The sequence below is a fragment of the Bombus flavifrons genome, chromosome 3 (assembly GCF_040668555.2).
Source record: "Bombus flavifrons isolate JBK064 chromosome 3, iyBomFlav1_principal, whole genome shotgun sequence".
Lineage (NCBI taxonomy): Eukaryota > Metazoa > Arthropoda > Insecta > Hymenoptera > Apidae > Bombus > Bombus flavifrons.
In genome coordinates, this window is record NC_138444.1 from 5,659,980 (window position 1) to 5,681,903 (window position 21,924).

The 21,924-nt window shown below is 37.2% G+C and overlaps 1 protein-coding gene across 2 annotated transcripts; it reads right to left on the reverse strand.

Moving 5' to 3' along the window:
- Positions 1-239: 239 nt before the first annotated feature.
- Positions 240-21,277, reverse strand: LOC138177815 (LIM/homeobox protein Awh). 2 transcript variants are annotated; one of them, XM_069109018.1, is made up of 4 exons: positions 21,050-21,277; positions 7,421-7,740; positions 2,070-2,524; positions 240-1,612 (listed from the first exon to the last, which is right to left on the reverse strand). In XM_069109018.1, exons 2-4 carry the CDS (start codon positions 7,597-7,599, stop codon positions 1,404-1,406), a joined length of 843 nt encoding a protein of 280 aa, XP_068965119.1. In that variant the 5' UTR covers positions 7,600-7,740; positions 21,050-21,277; the 3' UTR covers positions 240-1,403. The 2 variants fall into 2 exon arrangements, with proteins under 2 accessions (XP_068965119.1, XP_068965118.1); XM_069109017.1 differs by lacking the exon at positions 21,050-21,277 and adding an exon at positions 15,038-15,377.
- Between the last annotated feature and the right edge of the window lie 647 nt (positions 21,278-21,924).

Sequence of the window (21,924 nt, forward strand, 5' to 3'; positions counted from 1 at the left end):
TTTGTTTCGTTTCTTTATTTTTTGACTTTTTAACAAATTCAGCAATTTTGGGAGTCTTGGGTTTTTAAGCTTTTTTTATAAGCATTATTAATTTTTTTCTGTTGCAATTTTTTTTTTAATTTGATAAAATTGGAAGAGGATATAATAGAAAAGGCACAGTATTGATATAGATAAGACACCGTATGATAGAAACACAAGGGCTTCAGGCTTGAAAGCAATAACACGTGTTAACAGTAAAAGACATTTTTATTATTAACAGTACGGTTTACAGTATTGCGATAATGTGTGTACAACATTGGGAGCGATATCAAATATTCATGCATGATTTCCTTGAAATTTATATACAAAAGCTACAGAATACATCTATGTACAATCTTATATTAAAAATAAAATACTTCAAGGGACACGCGTATAGCGAGAATTTAAATAATACTAATGAGCCGTGTGTTATTAAAAATTACTCGTTTTGTAATCATTGGTTTGATACTGTTGCAAACTGTTGATGTTAAATTGAAAAAAGAACGAATAATAATATTAGTGAAATTTGAAAGAAATTAATGTTATAGAAATATTCCGACTTTTTTCAAATTGAAAATTTAAAAATCTATCTTGTGACAAATCAAATTTATAAAATAATTATTAATTATGAAAAACGAGACCTTTTTTACAAACACTATTAAAATTGTAATTCTACTTTTCGTTTCATTGCACTCTTGCCAAGTAAAATAGTTAAGTAGACTAATTGTAAAATGCAAATACAAGTTACGAACTATTGCAATCGAATCAGAATAAATAATGATAGCGTGTTTTCTCTATTCGTATACTAGAATCCTCACTATAGAATATTAACCTATTCGTAATATCACTTTTACTTCTTGTTTTGTTTGAAACAATTCGTCTTGGGTATGTACAAAAAAAAGACAGAGAATATCTCAATTATTTAAAACTTATCCTTAAGCGTTCTAGAATTCAAAGAGGGTTCGTTTTAAATAATATTTTTAAGTAAAACCTTGACCATATTTTTATTTTACAATTTTCCCTAGAGGAAACCATATGCAACTTTTTAACCGATCGATGTTCGAATAATCAAGTATTTCCTTAATGATAATCGAGGTTCTACTATATTCCAAATTCTCATAAATCTATGAAAAAATTTATGCTAAATTTATATTACACTTAAGTACCTAACTATAGAATTACATGTATCAAAACTTTCGAATGAATTAATGTACCCTCTTCGAAATCCTAGAATTTTATAATTTCTTCCTCTCTAATAGATCGATGTTCTTCTAAATTCGAACGCTAAATTTTCCATTACAAACAATATTAGACTTGGAAACGATCGACGAAGGTAAAATTCGAAAGCAATGATCACCGGTATTGGACATTGTTACTAAATAAAGTTAACCCGTTTGATGACAGAACTGGGCTTGAAGGTGATTGGGCGTTGTCGGGGTTAGAGGTGTTAGAGGAGTGAGTGGTGTCAATGGACTGCCAGGACTTTCGCTTCCTGCGCTGCCGCCTTGATATCCCCCTAAATAGGCACCTACCATGTTTACACTGGTTGGGTACAAATCACCTGGATGATGTTGCATTGGTGGTGAATGGTGCACTAGATAGGAAATGAATTATTCTTTAGGAATGAGAATATAGAATAGTTATAAGAAGAGAAAGAAAAAGTTTCAGATTTTTAGTAGAAGAGATCCTACGTGTATATTATATTTCGTCTTTTTCGATCCAAATAATGGTACTAACTGTTTAGATAGTTGGTACGTTAATGCACGACTCTAAAGTTCAAATTACGAAATGTCTGCAATATTGTTTCATATTAACTCATACATTAATTCTATAGACTTGATTAAGTTCAATAAACAAGGAAGCATAAATCATGCGATACTAATTGCCCCTTCGTATTTTCGTATTTTCTTCCTGTAATTCATTATCGATATGTAGAGGTATCCACGTACATTTTGTATTTTCTGTTTTAATTTATCGTTTATATTTTTCTATTTACTTTATTTTATATTTTACTAGGAATTGCAACATTTTCAAATAACAAATGTACTTACTTTGCGTTTTGATCTTTCCACTGTGTTTCTTCTGCCTGGCCCTCGAGTTCTGAAACCAGACTTGCGTCACTCGTTTGCTCAGTCCCGTAACGTGAGCTATTCTTTCGAGATCCTGGCCATCGGGATTGCTGTCTAACTGAAAGTTCGCTTGCAAAACAGAGAGTTGCTCCTCCGTGAAAGTGGTCCTGACCCTCTTCGTCTTGCTCCCTTTGCCACCGTGCTCGGAGTCGCAATCTTCCGAGGATGAGGTATTGTTTCCTTCGACGACGTCGAGATAGTGAGCCTTGCAGAGCAATCGGGCATCCAGCAGGGCGAATTGCTCCCCCGTCGACAGCTGACGAGAACAGGCGTCGCAGGCGAAACAAGCCAAGTGATACACCCTTTCTCTGGCTCTTCTCACCCAGTCACCCGCACCTACGCTTCGACCACACTTCGCACATTTTGCACCAAAGGTTCTGAAATGTCGAGAAAGAGGGATTTTTATCGTACATTCAAGATTCCTGTACCTTCTTCCACCTTCTTCCAAATGTTGAGAAAGAAAAAATTCTATTGTTAATCCAAGAGTTGAGGCTTATTATTAACTTAAGATTTCTTTGTTCTTCAAGATCTTTCCTGTTTCCGCACGAGCATGCACCGAAATTGTTACGATACGCTTGTTTCTGTATTAGATTAATGCTTGATCGACGATCAAGAAAGTTTATTTAAATTTCGTAGAAAGGAAGAATTGGACGAGGAGAAGACAAGAATGAAAGAGGAGGAGGATGAAGGTGCTATTTTGGTCGAAGCTGCAGGTTCATTCAGGACCTCCGTGTACGAGAATCCGATGGTCCTGTCCTCATTAACATACTACTCCGCCACTCGATGCCCTTTAGAGCGCGTCAGCAGCGTGGTTTAAGGGTCGCTCGACCTCTCGCGATTCGCCCGGTAGATTACGTCGAGATTATCTGGACGTCTCAGTCCCGCGGCTTCCCTCGCCCTACAAATGACTCTAACCCTTTGAATTTTAGCCGCCCGACACCAGGAAACGGGTCACGATCTTACGAGTGTTGCATTTAAAAGGAGAGATATAAGCGATTTGTGGATGGCTCTTACGAGGAAACGATACGCTCGTCTTTTAACGAGATCTGCCACGATGATAGGTACACCACGGATTTTTATTACTTAGGTGTATGATGTAGAAATGAATTTGATAGAATATATGGAATTTATTAATTTCCCTCTTAGATTTCTTGTCTTCGTCTAAGTTCACCGAGTCGAGCTTAATAATACTCAATAGCTATATAGAAAATAATTCTATAAGGAAACAGAACTTCTAAGCTCCACAGGTAACTTGTTGTTCGCAACGAAGAATAACTTTGTTGTAACAACAAAGAGAAAAAATATAAGTAGCATAAGTGAAAAAGAAGAATTGTGGATCGACCGAAAGGTTGGTTATTGTATGGAAAAATATGGTAAGCCACGGAAGGATTAGTCGGTTCACGAATCGCATCGTCACCGTCGCATCCATGGTATTTTCGGGTATTATTGGTTATGGTGATCGCGCACAAGGCACGCCTAGAAGCACGCAAGTATCTATTCATTCTTGACAAGACATCTATACCTGACCCTGAGTATCTTTTTAAACCTCTGAAAGCTTCGCCTAGAACTTCATAACGTGTACCTACTTATCATGATTATTTTATTATCGTTATTGGTCGATTCTTGCAAATAAAATATACATTTGTTTTTGTAATTACTTTAACATTACTGACAATTGCTGAATAAAATTCACGATAAAAAGAAGAAACGAAGGAAGATTCATATAGTTTAAAATAAATCATTTGACGCGATCTCTTTGAGCTTGAAGGTCCGGTGAAAGTTTGAGGTGTCATTAGCATAAATAGTGGCGCCACCCCTTTCCTTTTCCGGCGCATTTACGTCGGATCAGAGCGAAATAAGAGACGGTCAGAAGCAGCGTGTAACCAGACCAGAGGAACTGGTATTGGGTATCAATAAATCTTCAGGGCCGTACATCGGCTACCAAACGACCCCGCCCTAATTTATTCATTTGTTCTTCCACATAGGCGGGCCCTATAAGTCAACGGGGGATTAAGTCGGCCGCTATCCGACCTCTGCACAGTAGAGAATTCATAGTCCCCCCTTATACCTCCGATCCTCATTCGACTGCATTCGATTCTCGCGCTACGAAGCCAGATCTCGATCGCGATCTTCGATATCTTTTAAGATATAAATCGGCCGTGTGATAAATTATTACGTTGGCGATATTTTACGCTTGAATTATCGTTTTTGGTAATAGGAACAAGCCATATAGTAACGTTTATAGAGTATGAATGGAGAAATTTTAGCACGAAAAATTGGAATTCTTTAGATTTAAGATAATTTTGCCATTACTGAATTACGTATCTAGTATTTTAATTGTATTATATTGTGCCTTATAGGAGATCAGAGAGAATTGTTTGGAAGTTTCATCTTGTAAATTTTATTCGTCATATCAAAACTCGAAGAACCGCAAATTATGTTATCTAATGATCGTAGAAGTTCCAAATCTGAAATATGATTTTGATTGCACAAATTGCTTTATAAATTAAAAAAGTAATAGACCTAGAGCCGTAAGTATACAGTTCTGTACGGGTTGCCCATATTTTTCTCTGGAGAATACAAAAACAGGCACGCGTGTGCGTGGCTGCCGAGTCACCAGCAAGAACTGCCAGTGTTCCATCTAAAGTCTAAGGAATTTGCCTCGTAAGGCAGCTAGCTGTGATTCCCTCTCTTTGGTCCACCCTCGTGTGTCGGTGCTTTTCAAGCAGGGGACGGGTGTCTTTTAAATTAATAAATATTCGCCGACGTTATTCTCCTTCCACGATCCTTTTCCTCGTGTCGTTTCTCAGGCAAGAATAAACAAAATTAAAAGAAAAAAAAAAAAGAAAGAAAGAGAAAGAATGGAAGGAGCAGGATGAACCAGAAATCGCTCTATTAGCCATGCCAGCGTCGAAATTCCGGTTCTCTTAATTCAGTGTGGCCGATGCTGCGCGACAGGGAATCGGTCGCCGCTTTAATCACGACCTTATCGTTTCTGCCTTAATGGCACTTAAATGCGAATGCCTACGCCCTCCTGAGAACGATTCGAGACACGACGCTTGCAAGCCCGGGGGTAATCTACGTTTCTGCTACTGCGATTTCGACGATTTCCTAAACATGCCGAGGAGACGATAATTTCAAGCAATCTGCAACGATGAGGACGTTCTGCTCTCTTTTACGTAGCTATCTTTGAAATATCTTTTACTTTCAGTTATATAGAAATACATAATTATACCACATACTTGTTCTATATTTAAATACATCGTCGTTGCATATCTTATCGCTAGTTTACGGATTTTTATACAAAGTTACGTTTCTATAAACACGATTAAACAGATGGAAACGAAGCAGAGACTTGTTTTGCTTGCCATGTATCATAAAGAGTATCATACTTTGTACACCTTCGTACTTATAAATTTCCCGTAAATGCATAAAAATCCGCACTGATTTTCTATATTTTATACTTTTACATTTAGTTCTTACATACTTTCCATCTGTGAAGGTTTTATATTATTGTTATATGGAATCTAATACATATTAAATATAATGCGTTTATTAACCGTGTACTATAATATGCTCGCTAATAATTTATTTAAAAAATCTAGTCAATATACAATTGTTAAACAAAACCCATTGCAGGAATTTAAATCACACCAGATACACACGTACATTTTTTGATTCGCTTGAAGATCGTATAAAAAAATCCATCGATTGAAAAGATTCGCCATTGCGAATATTCGTATACGGCCCGGGTCAAAACCGGCGTCTTTTCTTTTCGTCTCCAGGGACTTGTAACCGCAAGAAAACGTCAGATGAGATGTCCTTTATTCGTAGCGGGCATCGAAGCCCGGCTTCAACGTCACATCGTGACTCGCAGCTCGCGCGTGAGCATGCGTGGTACACGTATATGACGTGAATAGCCGACTGTACGCGTGAGGTCCAAAGAAGAAGAAGAAGAAGACGAAGAAGAAGAAGAAGAAAGTAAAAGAAAAGAGAAGTAAGAAGAAGAGGAGAAGAACCAAGAAGAAGAAGGTTACATCGGAAGACATTAATCACCCAATGGTGAATCTCTCTCGACCCTATGTCGAATACTCGCGTAAGGATATCTGTTCATCTGCGGGAATATCTGCACCCACGTGACGGCCACGTGACTCCAAAGACAGACAGCTTTTAGCTAAATCATTATAATCGTGCTTTTTTCACTTTTCCGATTGATACGTTTAACTCTTAACTGGTATCATTGAGGACTATAAAGACTACGGCTTAAGTCACTTAATCGCAGAAAAATAGCGATAAGATATTTAATCAGTAGACTGCGGATTTTTTACGCATTTACGCAAAATGTAGAGGTAGAAAAACGCGTAAAATGCAAAAATATACAAAATGCACAAGGTACTTACAGTACCTACTCATTATAAGTTTTAATTATAAGTTTTAGTAAGTTTAATATTTCTCTAATAAAAGATAACTACGTTTAAGTTCTGTTTCTTTAATCGTGCTCATAAGAGTGTAAAATTTGCATAAAAAAGCAATTCATCAAACGAAAGCGTTCCATCATTCGGTCGCGATCTATAATCAACCAGAAGGGACAGTTAGCCCGCGATCCAGAAGCGACACGAAGGATTACCGATGAATCTAATAATATTCCAGCTGATCGAAGAACAGACACCCCACTGATACGTAACCGGTGAGCAAAGCCAAAGCTTAAGAGGACGTTTCTCGACTACCACTCGTGAACACCTGGAAAGAATGACCGTTTGTTCGACTTACGGAACGCTTCTCGCGGAATACGCTGACATTCGTATAACAGATATCTCGGACACCCTGTCGAGCAGCTACTTTCAAAGGATTTTATGAACAAGTCCCTTGAGATAGATTTCGAAGGGTCGTTCTGTATTACGAACGAGTGACTCGCTAAAATGGTCCCAGTGGCTTTCGATCCCTTTATGCTTGTTTAAGGGACAAATTGTTTACTTTGTCTTCGTATTGTAATTATGACTAACAGTGGCTAGCTACGTATCCTTATTTCTCAATGATTTCATCAGGTTTCAATAACACGAATTTTAATATGCTTAGACCTAGCTAATTAGTACGTAAGTGTTATAATGAATACAGCGATGTGAAAATACCTTTTGTAGTGGTGTACCTTCAGTCACATAAATCAGCTAATCTAACCAAACAAACTATGTTCCCCACTGATGCAAGAAATTACGATGGTTAAACTTGGACAACGAGCTCCACTGACCTTAGAAATAGAAACGAGCTGTACTTACAAGGCGTAGTCGTGCCTGCAGTAGAGCCTCATCCCTCGAAGAAAACAGGAGTGCTGATCGTGCAGAGGCCTCGCACAGGCGCAACATTTCAGACATCTGGAATGCCAGGTACGACCCCCTACACAGAGGACAGTCCGCTCGCGAACGCTTTCCCCACAACCGCCACAGTCCATTTCCATTCCATCGTGACTGTCGTTGTTGTTGATATTAGTAGCAGCTTTCTTTATGCTGGTTACGTTGTTGTTATTTGTGTTCACGTTGTTGTTGTTGTTCGAACAAAGGATGCTGTCCGTGCAATCTGGCTCCGTCTCGATTTCCGTCTGTAATTTTATTCATTTTACTTTATTAGTTATACTTATTTAATTATATAGTTATTTATAGTTGTTTAGATGATCGAAGATTTCATTATCGACGATAATTTTAAGAACAATTAGGAAGATTTCAGCCTGGAACGAGATTGTTGTGAAATTAATTCGAGAGAAATTATTAGTGTAATTTACATGATAGGTAATTCATTGACTTTTACAAATACTTTACAATCTGTCTTTACATTGTACTAGTTTACACCCTTTAAAGCTCTGTACAGCAACTCTAAAGCATCCTGTACAAAAAAAAAGCCATCGCATACAACCTTCCTTCGATAAACCTTTCAAGCAGATGCTACAAGTCTCTACCTAATGTCATCGTGAATTTAATGCCAAGGCATTAAAACGAACATTTTACATGGAATACCGGAGTCGATGGAAAAGAACACGAGCCACGGTATTAACGTTATTAGAAGAGAGTCTCGCGTTAGAATTTGTCAGCTAGCGAAACCAGTACGATCGATCGATTCATAAAGCGTCAACGTGTCGTACGAGAAAAAACATCATTAGCGATGGGATCAAGTGCCGAATCGAATCGAATACTGGATGTTCTCTTCATGTTTTGATAGATGAATATAATATTTCATTCGTCGTACTTGCCAAATATTTCATCTTCGTTTCAACCTATATTTTAATTACATTTGTAACTATATTCTCAAAGCCGATTTTCTCAAGAATAAAGCGTCGTATGAAGAAATTTTATTCGATATTTTCGATTTGTTCTTTTACGTAGAATCGCTCGCTTGCCAAATATACCATTCTTGTTGAGACATCCAACCTAGGAAACTGAATAATCGTTGAATATTCGAATCTACTTGCGACGTACTTGAGGCCATCGCTAAACACATAGTATAAGACGATCGTTTCCGGGTGTGGAGGTACGGAAAGGCTGGCTGCGGGCTCCAAATCTCAATTAATACTCGGCAAAGTGAAATAATAAACGAGCGGACGGCCGCCGGCTGATAAATGATGCCGCTCTTGGGCATGATCCCTTCGTTCCTCAACGACCGGCCTCAACGATTCGCATGACTACGCACACATCGTGTATCAAACGTGCGTACACGCGAAACGACCTTTAGGTAGGCGCAAATTTGTTCATTGTGGATGGTGAGATTTAAGCGATACGCACGCCCCTAAAGATCGTAGCTGCGCAGCTTCCTTTTAATTGAATGCGTAACGCAGGAGATTTTACTAATTTTCAAGTTGTCTCTTTTTTTCTTTTTCTTTTAACTTCCAGTTGATTCTTCAGGATGGGATGTGCCAACATAAAGTGCGTATAATTTTTATAATCTCTCGGAAGTTAATTATATTTTATAGTTGAAACGAAGAATCTAGGGAAATATGAAAAAGTTACATTAAATTATCGTTCTATTCGATCTTTAATAGCAAATGGTAGTCATCGATTAAAATGCATTCATTCTTTAACAAGTCGTCGTTCATTAGTCAAGAACCGCTTGAAACAAACCCGTGGTAGAGTTTCGAGCTCGATTAATTGACACTCGAACGACACGATGCAGCTGGTTAGTTTTTTTTCCTCTTTTTTTTTTTCTTTTCAGTCCCATCGTGTTGTTAGAGGTTTGGTTAACACAAAGAGGCAAATAAGTAGGTACAACGAAGAGGGAGAGAGGGAAAGGTTGTCATTGTGAGTGCGTAGAGAGATAAACGCAAAGATAACGCGTATCTGATCTGTATGCAATTTTTTTCTTATCGATGTCGCGGCACACGTGCTCATGAATGCACCTGTGTATTCACACGTGCGTGTATTATGTATAAGTGAGTACATTGGAACAGCGAGTCTTGACTTGATTATATTAATTGGTACACGAGTAATGCACAAAGGTTATTGTTCCCCACAGCGTGCAATCAATGAGTTAATTACATTATATTCTTCGATTTATTGCGTTTACCACGTACTTCTATTTACTGCTTTATTCGTACATTAATATGGAAAAACTGTTCTATCAACCTTCGGGAAATTAAAAATTTCAATTTATTAAACGTTTATTTCACCCTGCTGTGATCCTTAAATTTTTATCATTTTTATACTTCAATCTCATGCTTATTTATTTCGCGAATATGCTGGACAAAAGATTGGTACGAAAACTCATGTACATATATAACAAAAACAGTTCTTTCAGATTTTGCTTAAACTTGAAATACTTTTTAACGTCAGAAAAACACGATAACGACGGAAAGAACGCGGCAGAGTTAGAACGAGCGAAGATTTTCTGAGAACGTTAAAAGTGCGTTTCCTCGATCGAAAAATAAGCGATGTGAAAGAAAAATATTTCAAAAGAATTCACCCTCCGTTGTAAACAATTCTTATTCGTCGGCATCGCGAACTAAACACACAAACGAACGAAAATATAACGCGAATCGCCGTGAAAACGCGAATCGCCGTGAAAACGCGAAACATATAAAGAACAGGGATATTGCACAACGGATACCTCAAGAAAGACAACATCGACGACAGCCAATTTCGAAGACGCTACACGAACACGTCTTTTTCATTTCATCTTCCTCTCTCTGTCCTTTCCCTCCTTGTCGTAGCTTCTCCCGTCGGCCAGTAATCATTTCACGTTTAACTGGACGGTCATTGATTTATGATCTGCCGAAGGCAAAGTTGAACTTCCCACCTGTGATTTATACCTTCTGGCATTTCGATCTTCCTTCGGAAAGAGAGCTACGTTTCTCTTCGAACGTAACACCGTGTCGATTAATACGCCGTGTCGCGGATCACGGATTTACTGGCGCAATTATCTCGATGAAATAACCGGAAGATCGCGTGATTAGATAGAAAATATAATCTTCAATTCAAATCTAGCAGATTTTGGTCCCAAATTTAGTGATATTTTCGATTGTCCTTGCTTCATAGAGATTTTTTTTTAAATACCTTTGATTTTGTTAGAACATTCGAAGAAATACAGTTGTATGAAGATGTTCAGCCTAAGAAATGATAATAACGCGATTGTTTCGATGAAAGATCACGTGGCTAGATAACAATATTTCCAATCTTTTAATCGAACCCTTAATTTTACAGTTGAAGAGCTTTTTAAATTTATGGAAAGCATAAATGAATCGTTGCTGATTTATAAGAAATGCAAGAAGGAAGATATCAAGAAACACTGGCAAAAAGTTTTTGGATCGAACGTATTAATACGAAATTTGTTACAAACATCCGTGTGTCAGAACTACTAAATGCTGTCGTATTAGGTCGTCCGAAAAGTGTTTTTCTTTTACAGACACGTCTTTTACAACAATGCATCTTTATACAAACATGAAACCTAATATGTCGAATGTTGTGATCTTTATTTTGATAGAACAAAATGGACCATACGTAATTCGATAAAATAATATAAAACGGAAAATGTTATGCATCCACCATTTCCTTATAAAACGAAAGAAACTTTTCGGACGACCTAATACAAATATCCAAATAATGGGGAATTGAAAGGAAGTTTAACGTGAAATATTTAAATGATAATAAACTAACACAAATTTCCATTTATTACGAAAAAGAAGCGAGATGAAGAACAAAATATTACACAGGAAAAAGTTGCCGATCCGATTTGTTAATTTAAATATTCATAAGTATTATTATTTTGGTACGTTTCCATGTGAACGTATTATTACTTTGATGCATTGTGGCATTGAATTAACGAGATATTTACAATCTTTGCGGGGAATTTCTTCCCACGATAGTCGGATGGCCTGACGAGGTTCTTCTTTATTCTAAGGCCTTTTCTCGCGAATCAGTCTTTTCAATATTCGGATTTAGATCTGGACTATTCGCTGGCCATTTCATTGTTTCGATGCTGTTACCGCGTAAACAGTCTTTTACTACTTTGCTGCTACTTTATTACTTTCTTCCAATCCTCCACTGTCCAGTTTGGATGTTTCTTACATCATTGTACGCGTTCTCTTTTATGCTTTTTTGTTATAAGTCAAGTATATTTGAAATAAATAAATATGCGTACAGTGAATCGTTGATACAATATAAAACTCGGAATAAATACTCGTTATTGTTCGTCGCGTAGATACTTGGAGATGCTCGTTAATACTCGTTGATACTTGATATGAACTGTTCGATGCTATGTCGCACGCGATCACGTCTGTTTATTTATACTCATATATTATATTCGTCTTCATTCTACGGTTGCATGTAGCGGCGACATTGTTTTGCCCAGAGTTTATTTGTTCTTACATTACTTATAATCTAACGGTCTTGATACTCCGAGGCAAAACGACAACATAATTTAGAATGTCCTCTGACTCATGTGCCGCTACATGTCTTAGCTTTTTGAAATGAAAAACTCATCTCATTTAAACGATTTTTGACAATACGATCGGAAACGTTCTGTGCTGATTTATCTCTCTCAAAGTTGCTCGTCTAAAATTTTTCACAATTCGACTAGTTGCTGCACGAGGACCACTACATCTTTCGCTCTCAGATACATTTTCCGTTTCGTCACATTTCTTTTCTGAAATCGCTAATGATGCTTGGACTACATCCTATGATTTTTGTGACATTTCTCTGGCTATTTCCTTGCTGGAGAAACTCGATAATTCTTAACTTAACTCATGACTCACATTAAGTGCCCGTTAATTTCCCATTGCTTTTTATCACATATAATAACGTATAACAAATGTATTAAATATAATAACATATAATAAAAATTATAGTTCGAAGACATGAAAGTTTTTAAGAAATTTCTTCTGATCGGAAACTTTCTGCCAGAGATTGTATATCTAGGTGAATATACCTGCGTTTTCTATAAATTGTTTTTTAAGCCACCGAACTCAGCGAATTCAGTTTCGTGGAAGATCCCAAGATATTGGAGAAGAAACGACGAAGTTTGACCTGTTGTAAATTACCCCTTAAATTTCGACCGGTTGCTTTTCTGTGAATCCCTGTAAACTAGGGTTGTCATTGTAAATCGGCCATCGAAACATATAACCTGCCTATTCTTTGGTTTTCACATTGATTTTTCCAATGCGCAGATCGCATGCGATTAAACATGTTGTTAGCTAATGTTCATACTTTTTTTTACAATTTGAAGGATATTGTAAAAAAACGCGTTACTTATACATACATGTTTAGCATTTAATGACAGCAATAAATAAAAAATTAAAATTACCTGGTTTTTCCGTGAAAGAATCGTTTATTAAACCGTGACAATTTAATGAGAGTGGAATAACAAAGTACTTATATATATCGAAGCACAAACAAGAATGAAAGTTGCTATGACGATAGCGTGTACAGCGTTTTAAACAATGGCGTAGTGTGAGATGACAAGTGATAATTCACGAAAAATCAACGGGAAAGAAAATTGAATAGATATTTGTGTAATCTTTATTAGCATATCGAGTACTTTCGAGAATTGATATTTAATTTGATAGACGAAGCGTGAAAATGTTTCGTTTCTAAACAATAGAATTAATGAACTGCAATTTCATAATATGACGTTCGATAGCGTTATTATACAACGAAATCATCGAGCTGCATTTATTACATGATAATAGGAATTTATGATTAAGCGCGATCGAGGCTTGATAGGTGCAAATGAGAAACTTGAGATAGTAGATAATATTTCAACGTTGCAAATTATCGGTACGCGTACGTGTATTTCCTAATAATGTAGTTATGTATACATTCAAAAAGATATAGTACGTATAATAAGATATTCAAAGAAAAAATCCGTATCAATTTCGATCGAAGATCCTCATAACGAAATCGGTTAATTCCTATAAATCGTTCTTTAAATGTAAATATTTTACACGATCGTGATTCGAAAATTCGCAAGTAGCTTTCTAACTCAATTATCGCGAGAGAAGAATCGAATTTTCGTTGAAAGAAACGAAGAAAGAATTTCTCAATCGTTCGTAAGTGGACTCGATGCTCGAAGAATGCAATCAACGAGTAGTTAAGAAGAATAATAGTATTCATTTTTTATTCGTCAACACTTCGAAACGACGGAGATGAGCTGACAAAATGAGAAATGCCAGGGTGAAGAGGTCAAACGGGCCTCACTACCGACTACCGGACATCGACGATCCTCGTACACATCCGATTCGTCACTTTGCTACACGGGACGGACGTTTAATGGCACGAGCGAGTATACCATTCCCAGTGATTTATCGGCCTTATAAGTTTCGCCGGCGATCGTAAATAATTTTTCGCGATATTTCAAAATTATCATGGCCGTCGCGTCGTTTCGTTCCAGAAACAGTTTTTAAGAAAAACTTGCTGCCAGGACATTGTGTGCGCTCGGTGTGACGTTTATGAGTTTGACGTGCAGGATCGTAATTGTTGTGCAACAACAATGACGGAGTTTAAAGTATTTAAAGAACTGAGATAAAACGTTTCAATGAATCATTAATTTTGATGAATTGGTAGGATATGTTTTAATTATAACGAGGTGAACTTTACATTGGAATATTAAATTGGATTTTTTATATGAAAATTATATTCAAAGGATAGAAGTGCAATGTTTCGATGAATTAAAATAATGAATTTTATAACGAGACGTAAGATATTTCTTTTAATTGCAAAAAGCTATTCTTTTCAGATTTTACTGATTCGATATAACTTAAAGACAATTTGAAAATTTATTTCCAATGTTATAATGTAACAGAGTTATATATTTAATTTTACTACTCGGTATATAGATGTTTAACAAGAACTTTTTATTGATAAAGAGGTTTCTAATGTCTTTTGACAATGTAAACAAAAATATATTGAACAATGTTCACATTGTATTTCATTAAGGTACTATGATTGGTTATAACCTATAATTTTTAAAGAAAGCTTTTTGATAAAACATAACGATAAAACAACGATAAAACAACGAAAAACTTTCGAAACCCGCGCATCGCTTCGCTTAAACAAATGATTCACACCTGTTTATACATCTTATATATATTTCATATATTCGACTTACGTTTATCTTCTTTATCTACCTACTGTCAATGAATCGAACAAAATTTTTCACTATCTTATTTAATCTTTCATAATCGACAAACAAAAGAAAGCTAGGTATGTAAGCTTGTATACATATGTGTTACTTCAAATCGTGATACATACATTATTTAAATGCATGCGTGTATTCTTAACTAATTTTCGTTACCACAAAATTTAAAAAGGCTGAAATAAATAAATCTCAACAATGTTAGATAACAAAGTTGTCTAAACTATTGCTAGACACCTACTATCCGACGATACCATTTCAGAGTTAAATCTCAATCCACTCACCTTCATCTTTCCTGAAATTGGTCCAGAACTTCCTTTTAACTCACAAACTTCCTCTCTTCATTTTCATAATCATCGAGTAACCAAAAAAAGAGTCTGCTGATATACCAAATACACGTGCTAAACTGACAAAAACATGTCAGTAGTCAACCTATATATGTGTGTAGTCCACAAAGTCCCTTCACAACACTTTGAAAGTAAAACTCGCGCTACGATCCGATAACTCGTTCCAAACGAGTAAGTTTCAGTATCAAACCAAAGAAAGCCAAACCAGGGGACTCGCGAGGAATAAAAAATCGCGGATCTGTAGGATCGAAAAGGATCGCAGAAAATACGCCGTCCAGATCCGTGGCCCGGGGAAGACTGGCATCCTCGATCCTGCCCCTTCCACACTCTGCAATCGCCGCTTCGGTCTATCACTCACACATTCACGCTGTGTATCCACGCTTCTTTGCACTGTTTCCACTCCGTGCACGTCCGTGTACGTGCACGTGTACGCGTGTGTTAGAACGTCGGAGGCTGAGTGGTGGGGAACGGAGTTGCGTGACTCGACTCGGGGTTGTTCGCGGCACAGGAACGATGCTTTTCGGGACGAAGACCCCCTGGAACAACAACCAGGCTCCGCCCAATAGACCACGCCCATGTTCCATGCGCGAAAACCCACCACTGAGGCTTTTGGTATCGTAAATTCCTTGCAAGTAGTGGGGGAAGTCGCGAATCACAATCGAATGGAATTTCTGCGGGCAACGTGTTCCTCATAGTAGAGTTGATTCTCTTTTTTGGTTTTTGCTGATCGCGTCTCTCACTTTCTATTTCTTTCCACGTTCCCTTTGTCACCGGTTTCTTCCTTCGAGTTTCTGCGCTTTCTTGCAAGAAACTTTTATACATATATGATACACTTGTGAACCATAGGATTTCGATCGCGTTTTTAATAGTGCGTTACACTTTGTTCGACGTTTTATAAACATTGCAGTTTGCTAATTCTATTCATAAAACGATATTGTAATTTTAGTTCTTATACTACGAAATTAAGGTGTGTCGTTGCAAAATTAGCTTTCACCAAAAATTAAACACTGGCCAACACTTGTCAATTACTTTCATTCGTTTTTCTACTTTGCTTAACATTCTTCCATAAAATAATACAACAATTCATTCGAATCATTCCATTTGTCCCAAAACCATTTGTTCATTCTCCTTCGAATCAATCAACCTAAGGTAAACATCATCAATGTCTCGTTAACCAAAAATGTAACCCACCTCGTTTTTAAACCGTCTTCTTCTAATGCAAAGATACTGTCTCTCATTCTCTATCTTCCCTCTCCCTGTATCTACGCATAATTCAAGAAACATTGGATTTCACGGATGCGTGCACACGCGCGCCATGGCAATAAAAATAAAAAAAATGCAAGGGGTAGGACCAAAAAAACTCGTTTGACAGTTTTCCTGGGTCTCGAAATGAAAAATTCATATTCATCTTAGACGTGGGCGTAAACGGGTCGCTCGACTAGAGCCGAACACACTTATACACTTATTTACACACCTATACAGAGAAGAATATGGTTCGAATAGAGAAAGACAGGAGTTGGAGAGGGATAGCAGTGATAAAAGGCGTTAGTCCATTCCAGGATGATTTATGTGTCGGCGGGGCAGAAATACAAACAGGTGCTCGAACCTCCTCGAGAACCCAAACTCATCGAAAATAAAAAGGAAGAGAAGAAATATAAAATATATATCCACGCAAGTAGGCACGTATAAATAAATGTTGGAAAGGGATAGTGTACGTCTAAGGGTGAACCGTGACTAAACGGTCAACTCGGTCTTGCTTTTCGACCTTGCTTTTGGGGACAGAAATATAGAGAACAAATGTACCAAAGTAATGTCGCTACTATCGAACAATTTATTAAAAAAACATTTACATAGCAAGAACAAGCAGCTACTGTTAAACAGACTTGGAATTGGCCAGAATAGATTTACAGGTGCGCATTCAATTTCTAAATCCGATCACCAATTCTTGATATCTGTAATTATGAATATTTAAAATTATCGTCTAGAGAGATACGTGCTTTCGAATTATCTTAAATGTGTCTCGCTCTAAATTCTAAATCCGCAATCTACTTACAAGTTGACGACAAGTTTTGCGAAAATCAGAGATTACAGTTATTAAGACAAGTAACATTTTAACATTCTCAATATTTTAACATTGCAACGATAGTTTTAAAGTTATGAAAGGGAGTAATAAGCACCTACGTGTTCACCTTCAAAATCAAATAAAAATTACATTTACAAAATTTCATATAACTTGGCAATTCCACGAACAGGAAGTCATTGTTTTTCATTCCTTACGTGATTTACATGATATCAAGGTATCGATTTACAAGCTGCGTCCTTATTTCCGATACGTGACATTTGGTGTATATCGTCAATCTCAAATATTGATTCTTATCGAAATCGAACGAAAACTTGGCGAATGAATGATCGATAACTTTTTAAAGAATGCTGTTTTATTAACTGTGAGATCACGTGATCGTCACATGCAAGCATCGATGTTTAAGCTAAGCGGAGAGATATCGATTAGGTAGGTAAGTACGTATTACATATTTTGAGAAACAAACATTTTTAAAGTTCAATAAAGGAAAGTTTAACGTTCAATAAAAAAACGTTTAACGTTATCTACGTTACTTGAATCGATATCGGTTTACGAGTTTCTTTGCAAACGCGTTCAAATTGCAATGACTATGCAAGTGCGTGATAAATGGTAAATGGAGCTGTGACTTTTTACGTAAATTTAATATCAGAAATAAACATCTATCGTGTCTCTGAAAAAAGATTGTTATGTATGTAAAATCTTTAGACAAAACTTTTTATAACAAATTTTCTCCATGTCATCGTATCGAAAGTATTCAAGGATTATATATATATATAGTGGAAGACCCATTTGGTTTCGAGTTTCACCGTAATATGAGTTTTTACCTGAAAGGAAAAGCCTGCGCCGTTTCTGGACTTCACAGCAAACGACAAAACCCTTGCATTCCGAAATGATAGAAATTTCCTCGAGTGTGAAGTAGGTAGGATTCAGAGCAGAAAAAAAAGAAGGAACACCTGCTGCGAAACTGCATGCAGATGTATTCCGTGTTGCATATTCAAATTGGAATCCGTGGACCGATTTGACGACGATGTTAAACAATAGATATGCAAGAGAAACTGTCGTGGAAAAGTATCTCAAAAGCGACTCGAGGAATTGTTCAAAGCGGAAAAAAACAGTTCATAAACTTTACTTTAAAATTAGTCGTAATTTATAATTTATTCGATTTAGGATAAAATTTCAATTTGGTATAAAGGATTTTTCTAGCTTTATTCCAAATTAATTCTATTTAGGTTTCCATTTTGGTTTCTACAGGATGATGTCGTTTTAATATCTAACGTAGAAATTCGACATTGATAAATTTTGTTACGAGCAGGAAATATTCATAGCTATTGGATTCAGAACTATTGGAATAAAATATTATCTACCTATTTCCACCCCTTCCCTTCGTTTTTCACTCAACCAACTTCATTCAACCACCCTCGAACATCAGACGTACGCACCGGAAGGGTTGAGTTCCACTCACAAAGAATCCTTTACCTATAAAGGAACCAACAGAACCTGAATTCTCCCCATTTATCGCGGCGTTACTCGCGCCTCCACAGCCGACCTAACATTTTCGAGACAAATGCGCGTCATACGTTCCCGATGCAGCACGATATGCCCTATTTGTTAAGATCATCGTAGGCGCGTGTGCACAGGTTCGCAAAACGCGCTCGTGCACCAGCTGTAAGTAGGTACACTATCGTTCATAAGTATTTGGATTCTTTAAATTCTATCAAAATACATGTACAAATTAATTCTTCCTATAGTTAAATATACCGTGAATGTTTATACATTTATTAGAAATTTAAACGCGCAAAAATTATATGAAGAATATAAATTTCCATGAAAAACCGTGATCTGGTGACAGATTAATTACAAATAATAAAAAAAAACAGGGTTTGCGAAGTAACTACCTCTCTATCGGTAAAATCTTTCGCTTCTCGAATCAGATACGAAAAATGCGTGTGTATTTGACTAATTGAACTAGATACATCTTATGAAAGCAAACGGCTGGATACTTTTGAGGCGTAGTGTAAGAGTGCGTAAACGCGTTTACGCGTTCAAGAACGAGCAAAATAAGGTGCAGGGTCCTCGCGATCGGCACGGAACGGGCCATTAGTAACGCTTACCCGGCATAAAGCGAGAAAAATGGCAGTCGAATTATCTCGCTAGTGAGAGCGAGACTGGACAAAGGTTCTACCTCGCGAGGACACGCGGAGGATCTTCGAAAAAGGAGCCACGGGGTTCCACCGGTGCCGATCCTGGCAAAGGGAACGGACAAACCGTTGCCCGGCACTCTTCTGTCGCGTTAATCGATACCATCGAAAATCTCGTTCGCGACCGACGTCCTTTCCTCCTTGAAAATCGCGCGTACAGTTGCTCGCCAAAGTATTCGAACACTTGTAGACACCTTTTACGAATATACTATGTGTATTATACGAAACGTATTTTGAAATTTTATTAGCATTGTTCTGTCGTTTTATTTCAAAATAAACGTATTTGGTCAAACAATTTGAGAATAATAACTTTTAGTATTTGACAAGATCTTGATTTCACATATAAGCTGTTATATCTTCAGTTTCAATGCAGATACAGCTTTCTTACTTAATATACATATAGATAAACTATTTTTGTTCTACCTGGCAGCAATGGTTAGATTTAAGCGAAAGTTGCAGGTGCAATCTTTCGTCTTTAACACAGCAGTGTTACAAGATTGAGCTATTATGATCGCATATACAAAGACATAAGATTCTAATCGATATGTCGGACCTTAATAAATCAGTCAGTTTTAATAAATCAATAACAAATATCGCGTTAATAAAAGTTCGATCAGTCATACATTTATTTCTGATTCATCGAATATAAGTTAAGAAACGTTACGATTTTTTAGAGGACGCGAGTAGGTCGAGGTCAGGTTTATCAACGTTTTTCTTAACGTCAAGCGTTTCGTGTAAGATAACGGAAAAAGAAACTCAGTTGCTACGTAGTAGGATTTTAACAAGAGTTTGCATGTTTGCACAGCAGGCGGTAGGCTGCGAGTGACATGTTAGCCTGCTTTTTCGAATTTGTATTCTTTTATGGAACATCGAGGGTTGCGCGACAATGGCCCATGAACGTTGGTCGCTTTCAAATGCGAATAGGTTCCTGGACTACTTTTATCATGATAATGCCGTTTGGATGTCGGAAAATTTCTTGAAAAATGCTTGGAGAGAAACTGCGAGCATGGTAACGCCTTTGGCTGTGTTAAATATTCGGTGAAAGAAGAAAAGGAAGGGAAGAAACGTGTTTTTAGACACGATTTACATTCGTCCGTTTTTCACGATTTCCAAATTCTTTACTTTCTTACGAATGTCGTTTACATTGCTAACTGAATCATGCATACCAATAACAATTTTTTTTATATTTTCCTTGAAATATCTTTTAACGTTGAAAGAATGCAATTGCGTTGGAAATGACCGATAGAACGCAACAGGATCGAAAATCAAATATTATCATGCAAGAAAACATCTACCGTACCTTGTATACATTGTATCATCGTTGATCGAGTCGTTCAGAATCTACGTTGATCAATTCCACAAATTAAAGAGCAAAAGAAGGTGACGACGTTGCAAAAATTTTTGAAGTTTATCTTGAAATTTGCTATCATCTACATCGCTTTCTTCCAATAAGCGAGCTTATGAAAGTAAAATGAAAGCAAAATGATATGAAAATTCAACATTGATCAGTACTTCTAGAATGAAATGGAGGAATTGGAGGAAAAATGAAATTGATTATGTTTCTGAGAAATTCAATTACCAAGCTAAAGCACAAAATACCTTCAGCAGTCATCTGAAACATTCCACGTCCTTCCGTATCATGCAAAATAATAAGTCACCCCAAAAACATACCGGAGCCTGCAAACATCCCCTGTCTCGCAACAGCCTCAACTTTCACGCCACTTCCAGTCGAATCAACCGTCAGAAGCCGAAAGTTCGCTTCTCCATTATCGGTGATTGAATTACTCGATCCAAGAGTGTAGCTGAGGAAGAGAGGGAGGAAGACAGACTTTCGAACTCTCGGTCAAGAAGAAAAATTTCGCGAAAGCAGGGAATCTCTTTACTCTCTGAAAGTACTTACTTCGTCGCGTCAAAGGAACGACGGAGTGATACAGCGCGCAGAAGTGAAACGATCGAAGAGAAAGGAAGAGAAAAGAGAGAGAGAGGAGCTTGCGCGCGTCGAGGGGGTGGGTTTCGTTAGGTCGGGCGCAGTTTTGATGATAACGAGCGGATTTGCAATCACGACTACATTGTGCAGGATCCTGCTGTTAGCTAACTTGAAGAGGGATGAAACTCAGACGGGCTGAGATCACAGAGCAGGAAGCTGAGAGCGCGACGTAGACGGAGGATGAGAGGTACGCGTTGGGGAAACCGTCGCGCGTATTCCTTCCCTCTACATCAGTGTTTCCCAACCTTTTATAACCATCAAATAATCTATCATATTCGCCCTCTCTGTGTTACTCATTAGCAGTAACAACGAGATAACTTCACACTTGCAGTTTTTCACTCATTGATACAGGGAAGACGATTGTTGTTGTTGTTGTTTGCACAACTTATCGCTTGAGTTCTTTAAGTGATTTTCCAAAACTTACCACGCGAGAGAATAATCTATGAAAATATATTGGGACTTGTAGAATTATAGGGATATTTGAGTGGTTGAGCGTTAACATCTAAGAATTCAATCTTGTACTTTGCTCGGAATAGTGAAACTAGTTGAAACGATATTT